Source organism: Copadichromis virginalis, linkage group LG23 (genome assembly GCF_057382275.1).
Source record: "Copadichromis virginalis isolate Kocher_CV1m ecotype Utaka linkage group LG23, C_Virginalis_male_GT1.1, whole genome shotgun sequence".
In the NCBI taxonomy this organism is placed as follows: Eukaryota; Metazoa; Chordata; class Actinopteri; order Cichliformes; family Cichlidae; genus Copadichromis; species Copadichromis virginalis.
In genome coordinates, this window is record NC_140639.1 from 9,226,731 (window position 1) to 9,242,038 (window position 15,308).

Genomic DNA, 15,308 nt, shown 5'->3' on the forward strand with positions numbered 1-15,308 from the left:
TCCTGGAACTATTTTGCCTGATCATTGGGTTATTTTTAAATGCTGTCACATTTTCTTCATGCCCTACAAAAACACACGTTTACTTTTCTGGTATAATTGCACAGAAAATCTATTCCAAGAAGCCAAGCACATAACTCCTGCCCGTTTCCTTGGGCACTGTTAAAAAGTTCAAGGAGGACTTGATTCCTTTTGCTGCAGTCAATTGAATCAGCTCACACGCCTTGTGCTTAAACGTTATCAAGAATTGTTGACCTTGGGGCCTTAATTCTTTAACTCTACACAGCACTCCTAACTCTGAATATTTTACCTGGGCTGTGCATACATAGCTTTGCCTATATTTACACACAGTCCCTACCCAACCTGTAACTCACAGTCCTGTCAACCTGAAATATTCCTGCAACAGATTTAGCACATGTGCATAATCTACTAAAGCACAACAACCCAAGTGGACAGATGATATAACACAACCTAGAATTACAAACAATGATTAAAGTGTAAATGTTCCTTACAAAACACTTTTTCCCCCTTATTCCTCCTCACTATAGTCTCATACTTATATATTGGAGTAACTTATTTCCATGGAAACCCATCCTCTGCAGGGAGCTGTGTGCAACACAATGACCTCTCTGGGTGCTTGTCAGTTCCTGTCAACATTTCCCAGCTGAACACTCTGGGAAGGATCACCTCTCTTTACTCTGCTGTAAGTCATGGGAGACACTGCTTGGCAGTAACAACCGTTTATTAGCAGATACTATAATGAGCACCCAAATAGATTTAATTTGAAGCACCCAGCTCTTTGCTGTCGTTGTTATGCAGCTTAGTTTGTATTGCACTTGTTACTGTTCTTTTCTTTATTTCATGACTCCTCCTTGCCCTCCTCCTCCACCACCACACCACCAGGCTTTCAGAGCGTTAGTTCAGTCTGAGACACGGCTGAAAAAAAGAGCCTTTGATCACCAAGAAATACGCCACTGTTTCTGAAACACTTTGGTTTCAATTAATCAGATAAGCCACTTCTAATATAAAGTGGAACAAATGAAAGATGCTTTAATACTCAATAAATAATCCTGGTAAATATTTCTGAATATGATTACTCTAGAGTGTCAGCTTCTGAACTGAAATACAAAGCTACTGGATAAAACACCTCCCACCCACTCCATGACATGTTGGTCATTCACAGGAGCTCGTTCAGTGAGAGACTGAGATTACCGAAAAGCACCACTGAACGACACAGGAAATCATTCCTGCCTGTGGCCATCTCCCTGTACAACGCATCCACTTAACACACTGTTTGCTGCTACAACTACACATGTTTCTTTTCCAAATATTTATTTATAAGTGACTTATGTATGTATGTATGTATGTATGTATGTATGTATGTATGTATGTATGTATGTATGTATGTATGTATGTATGTATGTATGTATGTATGTATGTATGTATATATATGTATATATTGTACTATTCTTAGTTAGCGTATTGTCTGTCTTGTCTTAATGTTGGTTTAAAATGGAGCACTGTAACAAAAAATAATTTCCCCCAGGGATCAATAAAGTATTCTGATTCTGATTCTGATTCTAAAAAGCAGTTTTTGGCCTTAAAACTGCCATTCTCTATAAAGGCCACCAGGGGGCATTATCTGTAGTTGTAAAAAGTTAAGGTGCTGACATCAGTAATTATCTTAATGAGAGGTTTATGGACTTAGTCAGGCATTTTGGCTTATAATGAATAAAATATGTTAATTTTGTAAATGTTAGTTATTTTAAAAGTCAGAAAGGTCATCGGCTAACAGCTTTCACCAGACGTTAGCTAAAGAACATGTACCCTATGTTTGACAGTCAGACGGACCCTCACTCATCACACCTGGTTTCATCTCTAGGCTTCAAAATAGGACTTCACAAACCAGCAGGTGGCTTCACTGTGACTATATTCATGTTTTATACCGTCTATGGTGAAGAGTGACAGAAAGGGAAGTGTAGAAGTTCTCATGACAATGTGACAGGCCTGGGCTAAAAGAGGCTCAGTTTTTATTTTCAATAAGTTACACTTTTCAGTTTTATTTGAAGCTGCTGTACTCAATAGCTATCTGTTAGACTTCACCTCTGCTAACTTCAGTCACTGAATTGGGCCTCTCCACTGTGGTTTGCTGTGTGATGCAGCTTGCCTGAGAAGTTCTCCACCTTGAGGTGAGTCAAATTCTAGTCTTTAATTAGGAGGCACCTGGGTCTGTACTCTCACTACTTGTCCAAATATAGACACATGTGGCTCCTAAAGGTAACACTATGGCAGCCAGAATGCTAACACTGTGGCTTTGAAATGCCAGTTTATGTCAAGGTGGCCATCTTTTTTATACAGTTGATGGACAAAGATCTCTCTTCCTGGCAATAATCAGTGTGTGTTTACAGTACTGTGGAGACGTCTTCTGTCACCACTTATTTCTTTATGTTTTGCTTCCAAGAAGTCACACTTAAGTTCTGCAGGCTTTCTGAAGATCTGGCAAAGTTTTTTGTTTTTGGACATTGGCTCCTTTTTCTGCTTCTTTTTAGTCGAGTCCTTCTACCGGACAGTATTCAGAAGAGTTTTCGTTTGTTAAGCCACTTAACACTGACCTATGACTCATTCAGCCATAAAAAATAAATATTTAGGACAAAAAGTAGTAATAGCAGGCCTAAAGAAAATATCTACATCAGATGATTAATATCTTAAAGTGATGTCCTTAAGAAATAGTAAAACCAAATCCAGCAAAAGCTGGAGAGATGGATCTGGTCCTTCAGCCTCACCAGGAATGGTCTCAATGGAAAGGCCAAGATGTCATTCTTAAGGAAAATGCAGAGGAAGTCAAATTACACAAGAACCAGCCTGAAAATCAGTGCCAACAGGTCTCATGAAGTGAAGAATTCAAATTTTGAAAAGTGAAAACTGTGGAGGTTCTGCGCTGGTTTGGAACTGTATGTAACTATATCAGCCAGTGATCTTGGTGCTGTGGGTCGAAATTAAAGGAATTGCAAAATCAGAAAAATACCACTTGATTTTGAACCACTTTATAATGCAATCTGGAAAGTGTCTGATTGGTAAAAGCTTCATTTTTCAGGATGACAACGATCCCAACGATGCTAATGCAGTAAAATACCTGAAAATACCACACACGTCAGTCAGACTGGCCTCCCCAGAGCCCAGTCCTCGACATTAGTGAAACAGTGTGGGATCATGTAGATATAGAACAGAACAAAAGGCAGCCAACATCCAAAGAAGAGCTTTGAATGTCCTACAAGAATCCTACCCGACGACTACTTAAAGAAACTATAGGAAAGCTTAAAATTGTTCAGGCTGTGAAGAATGAAGGTGGTCACACCAAATATTGACCTTCAAGCTCATTACTAAAAACTCTGTTTTTGCCTTATATATTTCCAAGTGGTTTTTTTTTACATTTCAATAAATCACTGGATACATTTCACATTTTCCTAGCAAAATATAAAGAAGTGAGGGGTGGCTCAAGACTTTTGCACACTGCTGTACTTTCAGATAAATGGAGAGCCCGTACATTTTAAGGTAATAAATAATAATAAATAACAGCACTTTACTTTTTCATATTTCTGATTACTAACCAGGTCAGATACATCTGCTGTGACGTGACACACAGTCACTGGAGAAAACACCAGAGTGCCCTCACAAAATGATGACCAAGCCTCAGAAAAATATGGAAACCATTAGCTTTTATTGTTTTAGAGATTTTTACAAAAAACAAAAAAAAAAAAAAAAAGTGCGATTCCCTCAAATACTTCAGAATGTTTTTCACATAACAGATTTGTGCCAAACACGTCAATTTCAGTTTCATCATTTTCAGACATAACAGATGATCGACAGACTTAAAAAAACAAAAAAAATCAAGTAAGTCACCTTGGCATATAAGAAATCTGTTAAGCTGGATTGAGCAAACTTATGTTGCCGTGTGTTTGGATGAATGAAGACTAGTAATTATTTTAAGAAATAATTACTAGTCTTCATTCAATATGCTTCATATTCTGAGTTGTAAACTGTGCAGCCTATGCATGAAAAACATGTACGAGACGTCAGTATGATTTAAAACGGTGCGGTAGTGTGTACGCCAGTATAACTGTGTGCCTCTGTGTAGGAGTATGTCTGTATATTAAAGGCTTCCCAGTGAAATGAAAAGACACTCGATGAGGGAGAGTTTGAGCAGAGCGCCTGAGGTTGGTGTGGTGACGGCCAAGACGACAAGAAAACATCAGATTAATTCTATATAAAAAGAAGCCCTAACAGTGATTTGTACCATCGCTTTCCGCCCTCGCTCCAAATTTCAAGCAAATGACAACATATTTCCAGCAGTCAGTTACACAGTGGTCCCCTCAATTAACAACAAAAGACTTAAAAAATAATTATCACAGACGCTTGAAACTCTGGGTCTAAATCAGTCGTTAAACTCCTTCTCAAAGCCAAATTTGGCACGATTCAGTGATTGCCTCAACATGTTTAAACACCCCACGGACCTCAAACGACTTCCTGAAAAAATCTGATGAATAAGTCACATTACATTAACTGATGTGAGGTTCCCTTAGGCGAGGAGGTGGGGGGTGGGTTCACAGTAATGCGTTTACTCTAAAGGGTTTCATTGATTTTTCAGAGGGCTTTTTAAAGTGAACCTACCATGCTTTTCCTTCTTTTCTGTGATACAGCTTTTGCTACAAAGGTGGATGCTTTATTATAAATGGCCAAAGTTTGACATAATGAGGTCACCAATTAAGCTCGAGCATCAGAGTGCAGTAAACTCCTGGTTTCAGACAGATTTTTCTACTTCTGGCTCTGTAAAATGTCAGCGTCCTGTCCTTCTGAATAAAGCTATCCTTCAAGCTTTATTTATTGGTCCTGTCATTGTTTGCATTTATACCTGAGCCCAGTGTGTCTACACTAATCATACTGACTTGAAACCAGGTAGAAGACTTTAAAAGTGATCCAATCTAAGCACAAACTGCTAAGCTGTAGACTCAATGTAGCTCTATAAGCAGAGCGACCCACCACAGGGTGGGCAGTGAATTGGATTTAAATTTAAATCTGATTGATCAGGATCAAACAACTAAAGGTGCACATATTTCACTAGCAGGTTTACTTCATGTATTGTGTTTTAAATCAAGCAAACACAGTTATCTTTTTTACACTGTTGTACGTTTAGTCCTCTAAACTGGAAGTGAGTTTGGGGTTTTGTTTTTTGTTTTTTTTAAGTTGACACGATCAATCTAAAGGTTTCTGTCAAAAGTGATGTATGACAGAGGTGCCAGCTGGATCGGCTCTTTGGCTTTCCATTGCACTCGCCTCTCCTCTTCTTGATTCCATTGTCGTCTAATGATGCCGTCTCACAGAGGACACCGGCCGGATGGACCGGAAGTTCCTACTGTAACACCATGCTTCCCAAATTATGTGAACAATATATAAAATTCAGGAAAATCCCCAATAAAAACACATTTTGTTTAAATTTCTTTAAGTTAATAACTAAAAGATAACCAGATTAAAACTGTTAACATAATAATAGAGAAACCATCTGTCCACTTCCTTCTACCTATCCAATTCCTGCTGTCAATAGGCAAGATGTGGGGTACAGTCTATTACAGGTTTAACACAGATTGACAGACATCCATTCATGCTCACATTCACACTAGTTCAGCTAAAAATGGAAGTCTAAGGACTGTGGATGAAGCTGGAACACCTGGAGAGAAACCACATAGAACATACAAACTGCACAGAAATGCCCCAACTCACTGCTGGATTTGAACCCAGGACCTTCTTAGAGTGAAAAACCGCATGCCTCCTGAACAATTTTGGCTCCTCTATCATCAAAAGCCTTTTGTTTGTTAGGTGCAGCCAATCAGATAAAAGCTGGTTTAAAAGTAGAGGAACTAAACTGCTTGTTTCAGAGGAAGAACTTAGAGGCTGCACCAATGCCCAGTATAAGATAAAGAAGGATTATTTCCAACTGTGAGTTGTGCAAAGCTAATACTCGAGTCCAAAATTAAAAATGAGCATAACTGGTCAACTTCAAGGCAAAGAAGAATGATCTTTTATGAAGATTACACTTTCATTTTTTTTAAAAGTATTCTAAAATTGCTAATTCATTTTCAGTTCAACAAGCACCGAACCTACAGCCAAATCCCCTCCAATCACTAAGAAATCTTATAGTAATTCAAGTCAGTACAACAATTAACAGAAAAACAAGAAACAAACTTTGAATCGCTTAACCATGAAAAACAGGGGGGGAAAAAAATCAAGGGCTCAATGTGATTGATTTCAATAAAAACTTGTGATTGGATTCAACAGATTGAATGCACCTCTTCCTGTGGAGTGATACAACATGCTACTTTAGGCAAACATTCTGTGCTTTAGCTAGCAGTGTTTCTTATTGCCACAAGTCACATTAGGAATGAGTTCGTGTTCACAAACGGAGCCCGATTAGTTATATGACACTCTCTCTACGAGCAGCAGGTGTCAGCGTCTCTGAAATGTGTAGCTAACATAAAATAAATACACACTGAAAGGAATCGGCCGTGCACTGTTACTGAAATGTTATGTCGCTCCCGTGATGGAGCGCTCTGTCCAGGTTTGGCTACTGCCGAGGGAGGTTAGGAGAGCAGCTACTCTGGTCAGTAAATATAAAGAAGGTACAAAGTAAGCATCATTTGAGTCCATTTTGGAGTGTGTTTTTCGCATATTAAAAACGGCAGAGCCAAACAGTCCCGCAGCACTTTGTCTCCTGCGGATGGCTTTGCTAATCACATGCAAATGTTTGATCAATGCAGTATCAGCCCTTTACACTGCAACCACACTGCGAGAAAAAACTAGATGCCTGTGAATGGCACACAGAAATAATTTGTCAAAGCGGAGTACTCAAATGTGCAATACAGCAGATCTCTGTTAGGATCCCCCGGATTCAATAATGCCTTCGGAGGAGGAGAAGTATCTTATTTTCTACTCTGCAGCACAATTTGTTCTGATCTGTTCCACCTAATACAACTGCCTTCTGACAGTCTGAACAGCAGTCATATAGAGAAAAGCAAATCTGATGTATTAAAATAAGGCGTGTGCTTTACTTAACCCCTTAACATGTGGCACTACAAAAAGGTTGATCTATGAAATAAGTTAAAATGTGTAACATACGGATAAACAGTTCATATTGGATGTTTTAGGACTAATCATATTTGTGTCCTTATGTACAATAAAGTGAGGAACAGTACAAGGCACACATTTAACAGTTGAATTGTTACAAAGATATAAATAACCAACAAAAAAAAAGTAAAGAAAAGTTCATGAATAGTGTGTGCTCTCCTCTAACTCTGTCCAATGTGCTTTCATTGATTTTTCTCTGCAGCGCTCTCGAGTGGTCTATTTCAAGACTTGAAGTGTCATCGTGGTTGACCTGTCCAAGCAACCTTGGGAGCAGTGACACCTTAACGAGGCTAGCAGCAGTCAGATGGATCACTGTGTGTTTGTGTGTATACGTGCGTGTATTAAATGATGTCTACAAAGCTGCCAGGGAACAGTCCCGTCCTGCCATTCCTCTGCAGCGTGCCTTTGAACCAGCCATCTTCCCTCTTCCTGTGAACAAACACAATGTCGCCCTCCTTAAGTTCCAGCTCTGCTTCGCTCTGGGGAGGATATGATACAACCACCCTGTACCTGAAAGAGAATAGCCAGGCAGATGGTGAATGATACACACTGCAACAATGGCAATGAGTGTGTCCTGGAAACAGATTTAAAAACAACAAACAACATGCACACATGGAAAAATTTGAGTGTATATATCCCACTCAAACTGAACTGAATTAGGAACACCATAACATGGACACAAAGTTCTAGTCTAAACAGGCCTTCATGAATCTGGCTATTGATTGATCTAGTTGTACAGATAAACAATAATCTGAAACAGTCCAAAGAAACAGCGCATTTACCTCTCACATATGATGGGACGTGCGTCATGCTGTTGAGATAAAAGAGAGGAGCAGGGCTGGCGGGGAGGAGGAGCGATAGGAACACATCCATCAAGGGGACTGCTCTTCCGATGGGAGGACTCTGGGACTGAGGAGGAGGAGGATGACGAGGCAGAAGCAGCAGCAGGTTCAGAGTCCAGGCAGCTCGCTGGGCCAGAGGGAGGGGAGGTGTCAGGGCCCACAGCGCCATGTAGCAGCTCTCCAGCAGCAGCGGCCTGCTCAGCCTCAAGGGTAGGAGAGGAGGGGGGCGAAGGGCGAGACTTCTTCTTATTGGAGGACAACAGCTTCAGAAGACTTTTCTTTTCTCTCTGCAAAATGAAGACAAGCATTTTTTTTTTTTTACCCCTGAGGCGATGAGAAGTAATTTTCAGACGCGCAGACAGACATAATCTAATGTCTGGACCTGTTCATTTCTCCCTACGCAAACGAAAAACTGTGGTGGGACAAATTCCAATTTTTTATTTTTTATTTTTGCAGGCAAGGTAGATGTGTAAAAACATGGCATCTATTTGTTAAGCAGACATTAAAAAAAAAAAATAATAATAATATATATAATATATATATATATATATATATATATATATATATATATATATATATATATATATATATATATATATATATATATATATATATATATAACAGCCCTCCTTGTTGTTCCTACTGGTGAATCGTCCCTGCATGATTAACATTTAAATAAAAATTAAGTCTCCCAGGGCATTTCAATCATCTGCTACAAATGAAGACATTCATTACTATGATGGAAAAAAACAAAACAGGTATCTATTAAAAACACAAACAGCAACAGACAATTGGAGACCATTTAAATTCTTCCAGAGTGTCTAAAAGCAAATCCAACCTTGATGTCTTTATCCAGTCTGCAGGCAGGAGCTGCATTGTTAGATGTGGGATTGAGAGCGGAGTTGCTCCCAGGGTTGACAGGCACAGCGAGGACAGGTACAGGTCTCAAAGCGTCACTATCCAAAGATGCAGCGCTGACATTGGGTGGGGTCAAGGAGGCAGCTGCGCAGCCCATTGCCACCCCTACTCGAGTGCAGCCTTGTGCAGGGCTTGACCCGGGCTGCGAGCACACTGCGAGGTGTGGGAGATACGTCACGGGTGTTGCAGACTGTATTGGTGTCACTGCTGCTGTGGGCCTGTCCTGACTGTGACATGCAGCTGTAAATTCAATATATGAAAATTAAAGGTTTAAATTTGTCTTCATACAAAAGGACAAAATCCATTTTAAGCCAGTGAGTTTACCTGTCCTGACCGCGTTGCGAGCCTGATTCACGGTCATCTGGGAGGTGACGTGCAGTGAGACTTTTGGCTGTTGGCCTGTGGCTGTTTGAGCTGTGGTGACCACCGCTGCAGGCTGGGAGTTGGCAGGTGCAACGGCGGGGCATACAGTCAGCGGTTTGTTAAAATCAGGCCCTGAAACAATGGCTCCAAGGGGAGCAGAAGAAGGGCTGACGATGGTGACACCTCTGCCTGCCTGAGTGCACAGACTCAAGGGCACTTTGGGCTGAGAGCTCCCAGACGCTGTCCTGCAGAGGGAGAGAGGAAGTAAAAAGGTGTAAGACACAGTGCAGCTTTATATGATGAGATGCATCTTTAGTGTGAAATGTGCCCGGCAGCTCTATTGTGTGCACTAGCATCCAGAACACCAATATATTAGTTTCAGAAAAGATTAATCACAGCCTGGACAACTAAGATTTCAGTACATCAAATATAAGATCCTGACTTTATGATAACCAAATATTCCAGTAGAGCAGATTGTTCTCTCTGGTTTGGAGGACAGTTGTTGCCCCAAATAAGAAAGTATAAATATTTCAGGATCTTTAAAAGTGATGGTGAGGGCAGTGTCTGAAAATAACAAGACTGCGGGTACAAGCTAACATAATTAGCTAACCCACTGGGTGGCTGGGCTAAGCCTTAGACACAAGGTGAAGAGCTCAGAGTGGAGATGCTGCTCCTTTGTGTCAAAAAGGAGACCGCTCATCCTTACAAGGATGCCACCTGGATGTTTCCCTTAGGAGGTTTACGAGCTGTACCCAACCGATAGACCCAGAACTCACTGGGGATTACACAGCTCTCCTGGCTGGCTTGAGAACACCTCGAGATCCCCTAGGAGGAATTGGAAAACATTGCTGGGAAAAGCGAGGTCTGGAATACCCGGCTTCGCCAGCAGTCACTGTGACCTGACTTCAGATAAGCGGAAGATTATAAATGGACAAATAAAAATGCACAGCACCATAGCTCTGTTTTTAGAAGGATCATTTCCAGATTTAAGTAGCTTACCACTACCCGATCCACCTCATAAACACTTTTCTGTCGATAATGCCTGGACAACACTTTTGATTTTAGCACCTGGAGGAGCAGCTGTACCAATCATTTTATTGACCCTGAAAGAATCTGGAAAGTTTTAAGTCTGTGTGCCTCTCTGTGGTTGTTTGGAACTGAAGTAGCATTTAGTAAATTACATTAGCCATAAGAAGGTAAAGATTTCTGGTCTTAAACTGTGACTAATAAGAGTCACGGTTATGGTTTAAATTGACCATAAACCAAAAACTTGCTAAAACCTTAAATGAGGTCTACAATTTTGTCAGACTGAAAGCTGAATGCAGGAAAACAAAAAACTCTCATGAGGAATTTATGCAGCAAAATTTATTTTTTATGGGAGTTATTCTTTGCTAAGCTGGTTCAATAACTCAGCAAAAAGCATTTGTGCAGAATAAACATCAGGTGTGGCTTTATCAATAAAACACAGCATACTTTACACTATCAGCAAACTGGAGGAATTTTTATGCTATAGCTTTGCATCATAAACAAAAGGATGTGAAAGCGAGTGCACCTGTGTGTGTGTGTATACAGTATGCTGATAAGAATAACCTGACCTGCTGACGGGGCTCATGTAGTTCCCAGGAAACACTCCAATCTTGCCCGTGTGCATGGACGTGCCCTTGAACCAGCCATCCTGACAGCGTTCCAGCACCAGAAACATCTCTCCTTTCCTCAGCTCCAGTTCATCCTCCTTTCGAGGAGTGTAGGGAAACATTGCCACATAGCTGCATGAAAAACAAACAAAGATGAGACATTTACCAGACACATAGATGGCTTTCATGGCGGACTTTCTCCCCTCTGGAATAAAAGCATGCCATTTGCTTTGCGTTCATCCCATCATCCAGTACATCTGTCATCAGCTCCTCTGGGAGCCTCCAGCAAAGACAGTGCCCTCTGACCCAGAGAAAATCTGCACTGGAGGACAAAACAATTTGTGGGTCATGTCTCTGCCGCTGCCAAAAAAAAAAAAACAGGCCTCAGCTGGGATGTTTTCAGTCTGATTTCAGTGTTGTCTGCGAGGGAACATAAATGGATGAGTCTGACATGCATGCAATGGCAGGAAAACAGGCATGAGTGGATCTAATTCTTATCAGGTGGTGGTTTGTCTTCAGGGAGTAATGAGGGTAAAAGGTGAAAGGGTCAAAAGTGAGGGGTCACCGAGTGGATGGACCAATGGGACCCAGGAGACTGTCACTCCCAGACTTTGACCCCTTCACCTGAGCAGAAGCTCACACTCTGCAGACTCTCAACTGACAGATGAGGGGGAGGGAGGGAGAAAGAGGGGGCTGTGTGAGAGACAGATGAGGATTTCCTCCCTCTGATCAGAGCATGTGCATTAAGGCTTTGGGCCATCAGTGCACAAACCGCTTGTGACATTTCACTGCACATTTCAGAAGACTGCATATTTTCATGTGGGACTGTTTTTATTACTCACACTGTGGGTCTTTGTCTCCCACTTTGGTCGCTTATGCTGGGGGAGGGTCTCTGTCCGGCAGCCAGCGAATATGCAGCTCCACCGACGGAGGACTGGGGGGGAGGCGGTGGGGGTGGTGGGAGAGCATCCTATAGAGGAAAGGAAAAAAAAAAAAAAAAATCACATTATTTTTCACTATGTCACTTATTTCCTCTCAGTTTGAATCAGAAAGATCAGGAAAAAAAGCAGAATGGACCACAGGAAGAAGAAAAAAACCAAACAGACTGCACGTTGCATAAGCACAGAAACCAGTTTGTTTATGAGAAACAAAGGAAGAAGAAGAATGAGAGATCATCTGTCATTTGGGTTATTCCCTCCAGCTGTCAACACCAGGGAGAGTGGTTTGGCAGCCTCCGTCGTCTCGTCCCCGACGTCCCATTGCAACGGAGGATCTCCTTTTCTGCTTGTTTGTTTGTTGCTAGGACACCGCATAGCTTGATGTTAAATCCATTGCAGTATTTAATTGGGAACATATGAAGTGAAAAGCATGTCTGTTGGCACACTTGAGAGCAACCCTCAAACCAGTCATGAGTAGATTCATCTTGACTCACTTGTTTTCCCTTGGTGAACGTCTTTAAGGTCAAAAGAGGCTCAAGCTTTTGACTGGAGGCCTTTAGGGGATTTTCTTTGTATGTCTTTTGTGCTTCTAGGATTACAGGATTAAAATATAAGTCACCAACTTCCTCTGTCACCACACAAAGCAGAAGTACAATTTTAGAAAGAAGTCAAAAATTCACAAGATTAATTTTTCATGTTTGAAAATTATAAACTTGTTATCTGATGTCTGCCTTTGTCTGCTGTCCAGCCTCCATTGCACTCTACCTTAAAATATGTTACGATGGATGGGCAAACCAAAGGACAGCAAACACATATTTATTCAGGATATGCTCAGTTGAGCCATATGGATCACAGCTACCAGATGCTTGACAACAGGCTTCCCTTCCAGGTCCAGGAGGAAACTTTTTAGTGCTCGCCCAAGTTCTCCATCTCTTTGGTGGTATCATTGGAGCATCTAAACAAGATGCTTTCTGGCTGCTTTCCTGCGGAGATTATTGGGCATGCTCAATTTGAAGGAGGTCTAGGATAGATCTAGAATGTTTTATGTGGCTTGGGAACCCCTCAAGAGCAGGAGGAAGCAAAAAGTGTTACCCTGCTTAGCCTGCTACCAACAAAACCCAACTTCACATAAGCAAAATTGAATAGAAGGATCTGTCTTTAACAGCTTTGTTTTTCTCTTTTAAAAAAATAAATGGAAAATGACATTCTTTTACAACAGCAAAAATGGCCCCTGAAGCTTTTCAAACAGATGTTCTTGTTATCTTTCAATACATAATATTCTTTTTAGTGGAAATTTGTTCTTCTGAATAAAGATCAAACAGATTTAATTTTGGGTCTAGTGAAACTTCATCTTATTTTTTTTCCTCTTCACATCGCTTTGAGCTCTTCCCAAACCCTTTTATTCTTTCTACATTCCAAAATGGTGACAAAATGTCCTTTTAACTTGCGTATATTTAGTACTTATGGCTGGCATATTTTTTAATAACAATTTAACCTGGCAGGACCAACATATATTGGCATTAACCGGTTATAATTTGTGTTCAAACTTTGGTTATGAATCCTTTTGTTTTCTCTTTGCCATGAGTCGTAGTTTTGGAGTCAGTTAATCCGGGTTTATAATTAACTTTGGAAATGAAACACAGTAAATAATCAAAAAAAAAGAGAAAACAACACATCATTATAAAATCGTAAACTGTTAAAAAAAAAAAAAAAAAAACCCAGATGAAGTCCCAGTGTGTTGGAATGATGCTGAAGAGGACTCTCCTATCCAGGAGCGAGATGAGTCTTCCCAAACCGAATGCTGGCAGTTCTGCACAGCAGAGTAATAGCTTCCATGACACACTGGGGGAGGAGAGTGGCACTCCGACAGCCCTGCGGTGTGCGTACGGGCTGTGTGTATGTGTGAGTGTCGATGTGCGTTTCGGTTCGCTGCCGACGCTTGAGCTGAGATAATTAGGTTGCCTGCAGGCTGGAAAAATCATCTGTACAAAAACATCATGTTGGGTTCCCAAGTGAAGCGGAGAGCGCAACCTTTTGTGTACACATTCCTGCTCATTCAGAAACTCCACATGCCAGAGCATACACACAGACAGACAGGAAGTGTACGTGCTGCTTTGTGTGGGCTGCAGGAACTTCTTGACATTTTTAGCTGCACTCATTCTTTTTCCCTCTACATATAGGTGTTGTTAAAAAGTTGTTTGCAAAGTGTAGAATTGTAAAAACCATTATCGGCACAGAATACAGATGAACAAAACTTTGTCTAAAAGACCCTGACATAAACGGATGTCTGGCCAATCATCGGCAACACGTTTTAACGCTTTGAGGTTTAAGTCTTCATTGATGGTAACCGCAAACCTACATTTTAATCCTACAGGTGATAGAGACGATAACTTAGACCTCAGGGGATTACTGGATCAGTTAATCCAATCTCAATAGAATAACCGGTATAATGTATGCCATTGCCAGATGATGTTATGCTGTTTTTGAAAGTCTGGAGTGACATAAGAAGTGTACTAAATGTTGGGCTTCTACCACTCTTTACAAGCCCTGCAATACAGTCCATCTAAGCTCCGGTAGGCCTGACGGTGCATTCACACTTTGACCTTGAGATCAAGGCTACCGGCCACTGAAATTTTTAGTAGATACACTTAAGTTGTGAATGTGAAAATCCTGAGTGACTTCCTTCTCCAGTTATCACCTTGAGGTCAGGGTCACTGAGATTCAAAGTCGTCCAAGATTTTTAGTAGATGCACTTATAGCATCAATTTCAAATTCCTACGTTGCTTCGTTTTCTAGTTGTCATATTGACAAACTTGGGTGTCCACGTTGCCCGCCTGGCAGGTTGACAACAATGCCCTATCAGCCTTTTACAGGCTGAGGGGTAAAAAGAGGTTATGGTGGGTGGATGTCTTTCTACTAAATTAACCAACAACAAGAGAACCAATGATCATTAGACCACTTAAGTCCCCAGTAACAATCAACATTTACTTTAAAATTCATACAAATGCTGTCTTGAGCAATTTTTTTTTAAAGTCTTACCACAGGGATGGATGTGTAGCTCGTCTCTGAGGGAAATGTGAAGACGGTTGCTGTAGTAACAGGACTGCTAGGAGGCGGGGTCACAATTAGGCCAGTTGTGCAAATATGTACCTGTCAACAAAAGACAAATGTAGACCATTAAAAACACTGCAACGACTCCTCACACACAAAGAATAGAAATGAGCTCCAGCTATTCTGATTAATTACACCTACAGGATGAGGACATATGTGCATCACCGCTGATCCCAGCACAGAGTGTTTATGGCACAGATTTGGATGTCAGTACAGCTAAATAACTGTGCAACAACTGGGGTTTTTGACCCTAGATTTTAGTTAGGTTTATTGCTGTATATTTACTTCTTAGTTTGCCCTTTGTTTTGGTCATTTTGTTTTGTATTCGA

The 15,308-nt window shown here is 40.9% G+C and overlaps 1 protein-coding gene across 1 annotated transcript in view; it reads right to left on the reverse strand.

Annotated features, from left to right (window-relative positions):
- Window positions 1-3,695: 3,695 nt before the first annotated feature.
- Window positions 3,696-15,308, reverse strand: part of sh3rf1 (SH3 domain containing ring finger 1) — a 51,268-nt gene continuing 39,655 nt past the window's right edge. The window contains exons 6-12 of the mRNA XM_085447753.1: window positions 14,908-15,018; window positions 11,773-11,900; window positions 10,892-11,062; window positions 9,258-9,541; window positions 8,854-9,173; window positions 7,956-8,302; window positions 3,696-7,683 (exon numbers count right to left, since the gene is read on the reverse strand). Coding sequence (XP_085303879.1) covers window positions 7,515-7,683; window positions 7,956-8,302; window positions 8,854-9,173; window positions 9,258-9,541; window positions 10,892-11,062; window positions 11,773-11,900; window positions 14,908-15,018 — 1,530 coding nt within the window. The 3' untranslated portion in view covers window positions 3,696-7,514. The remainder of the gene's footprint in view (window positions 7,684-7,955; window positions 8,303-8,853; window positions 9,174-9,257; window positions 9,542-10,891; window positions 11,063-11,772; window positions 11,901-14,907; window positions 15,019-15,308) is intronic.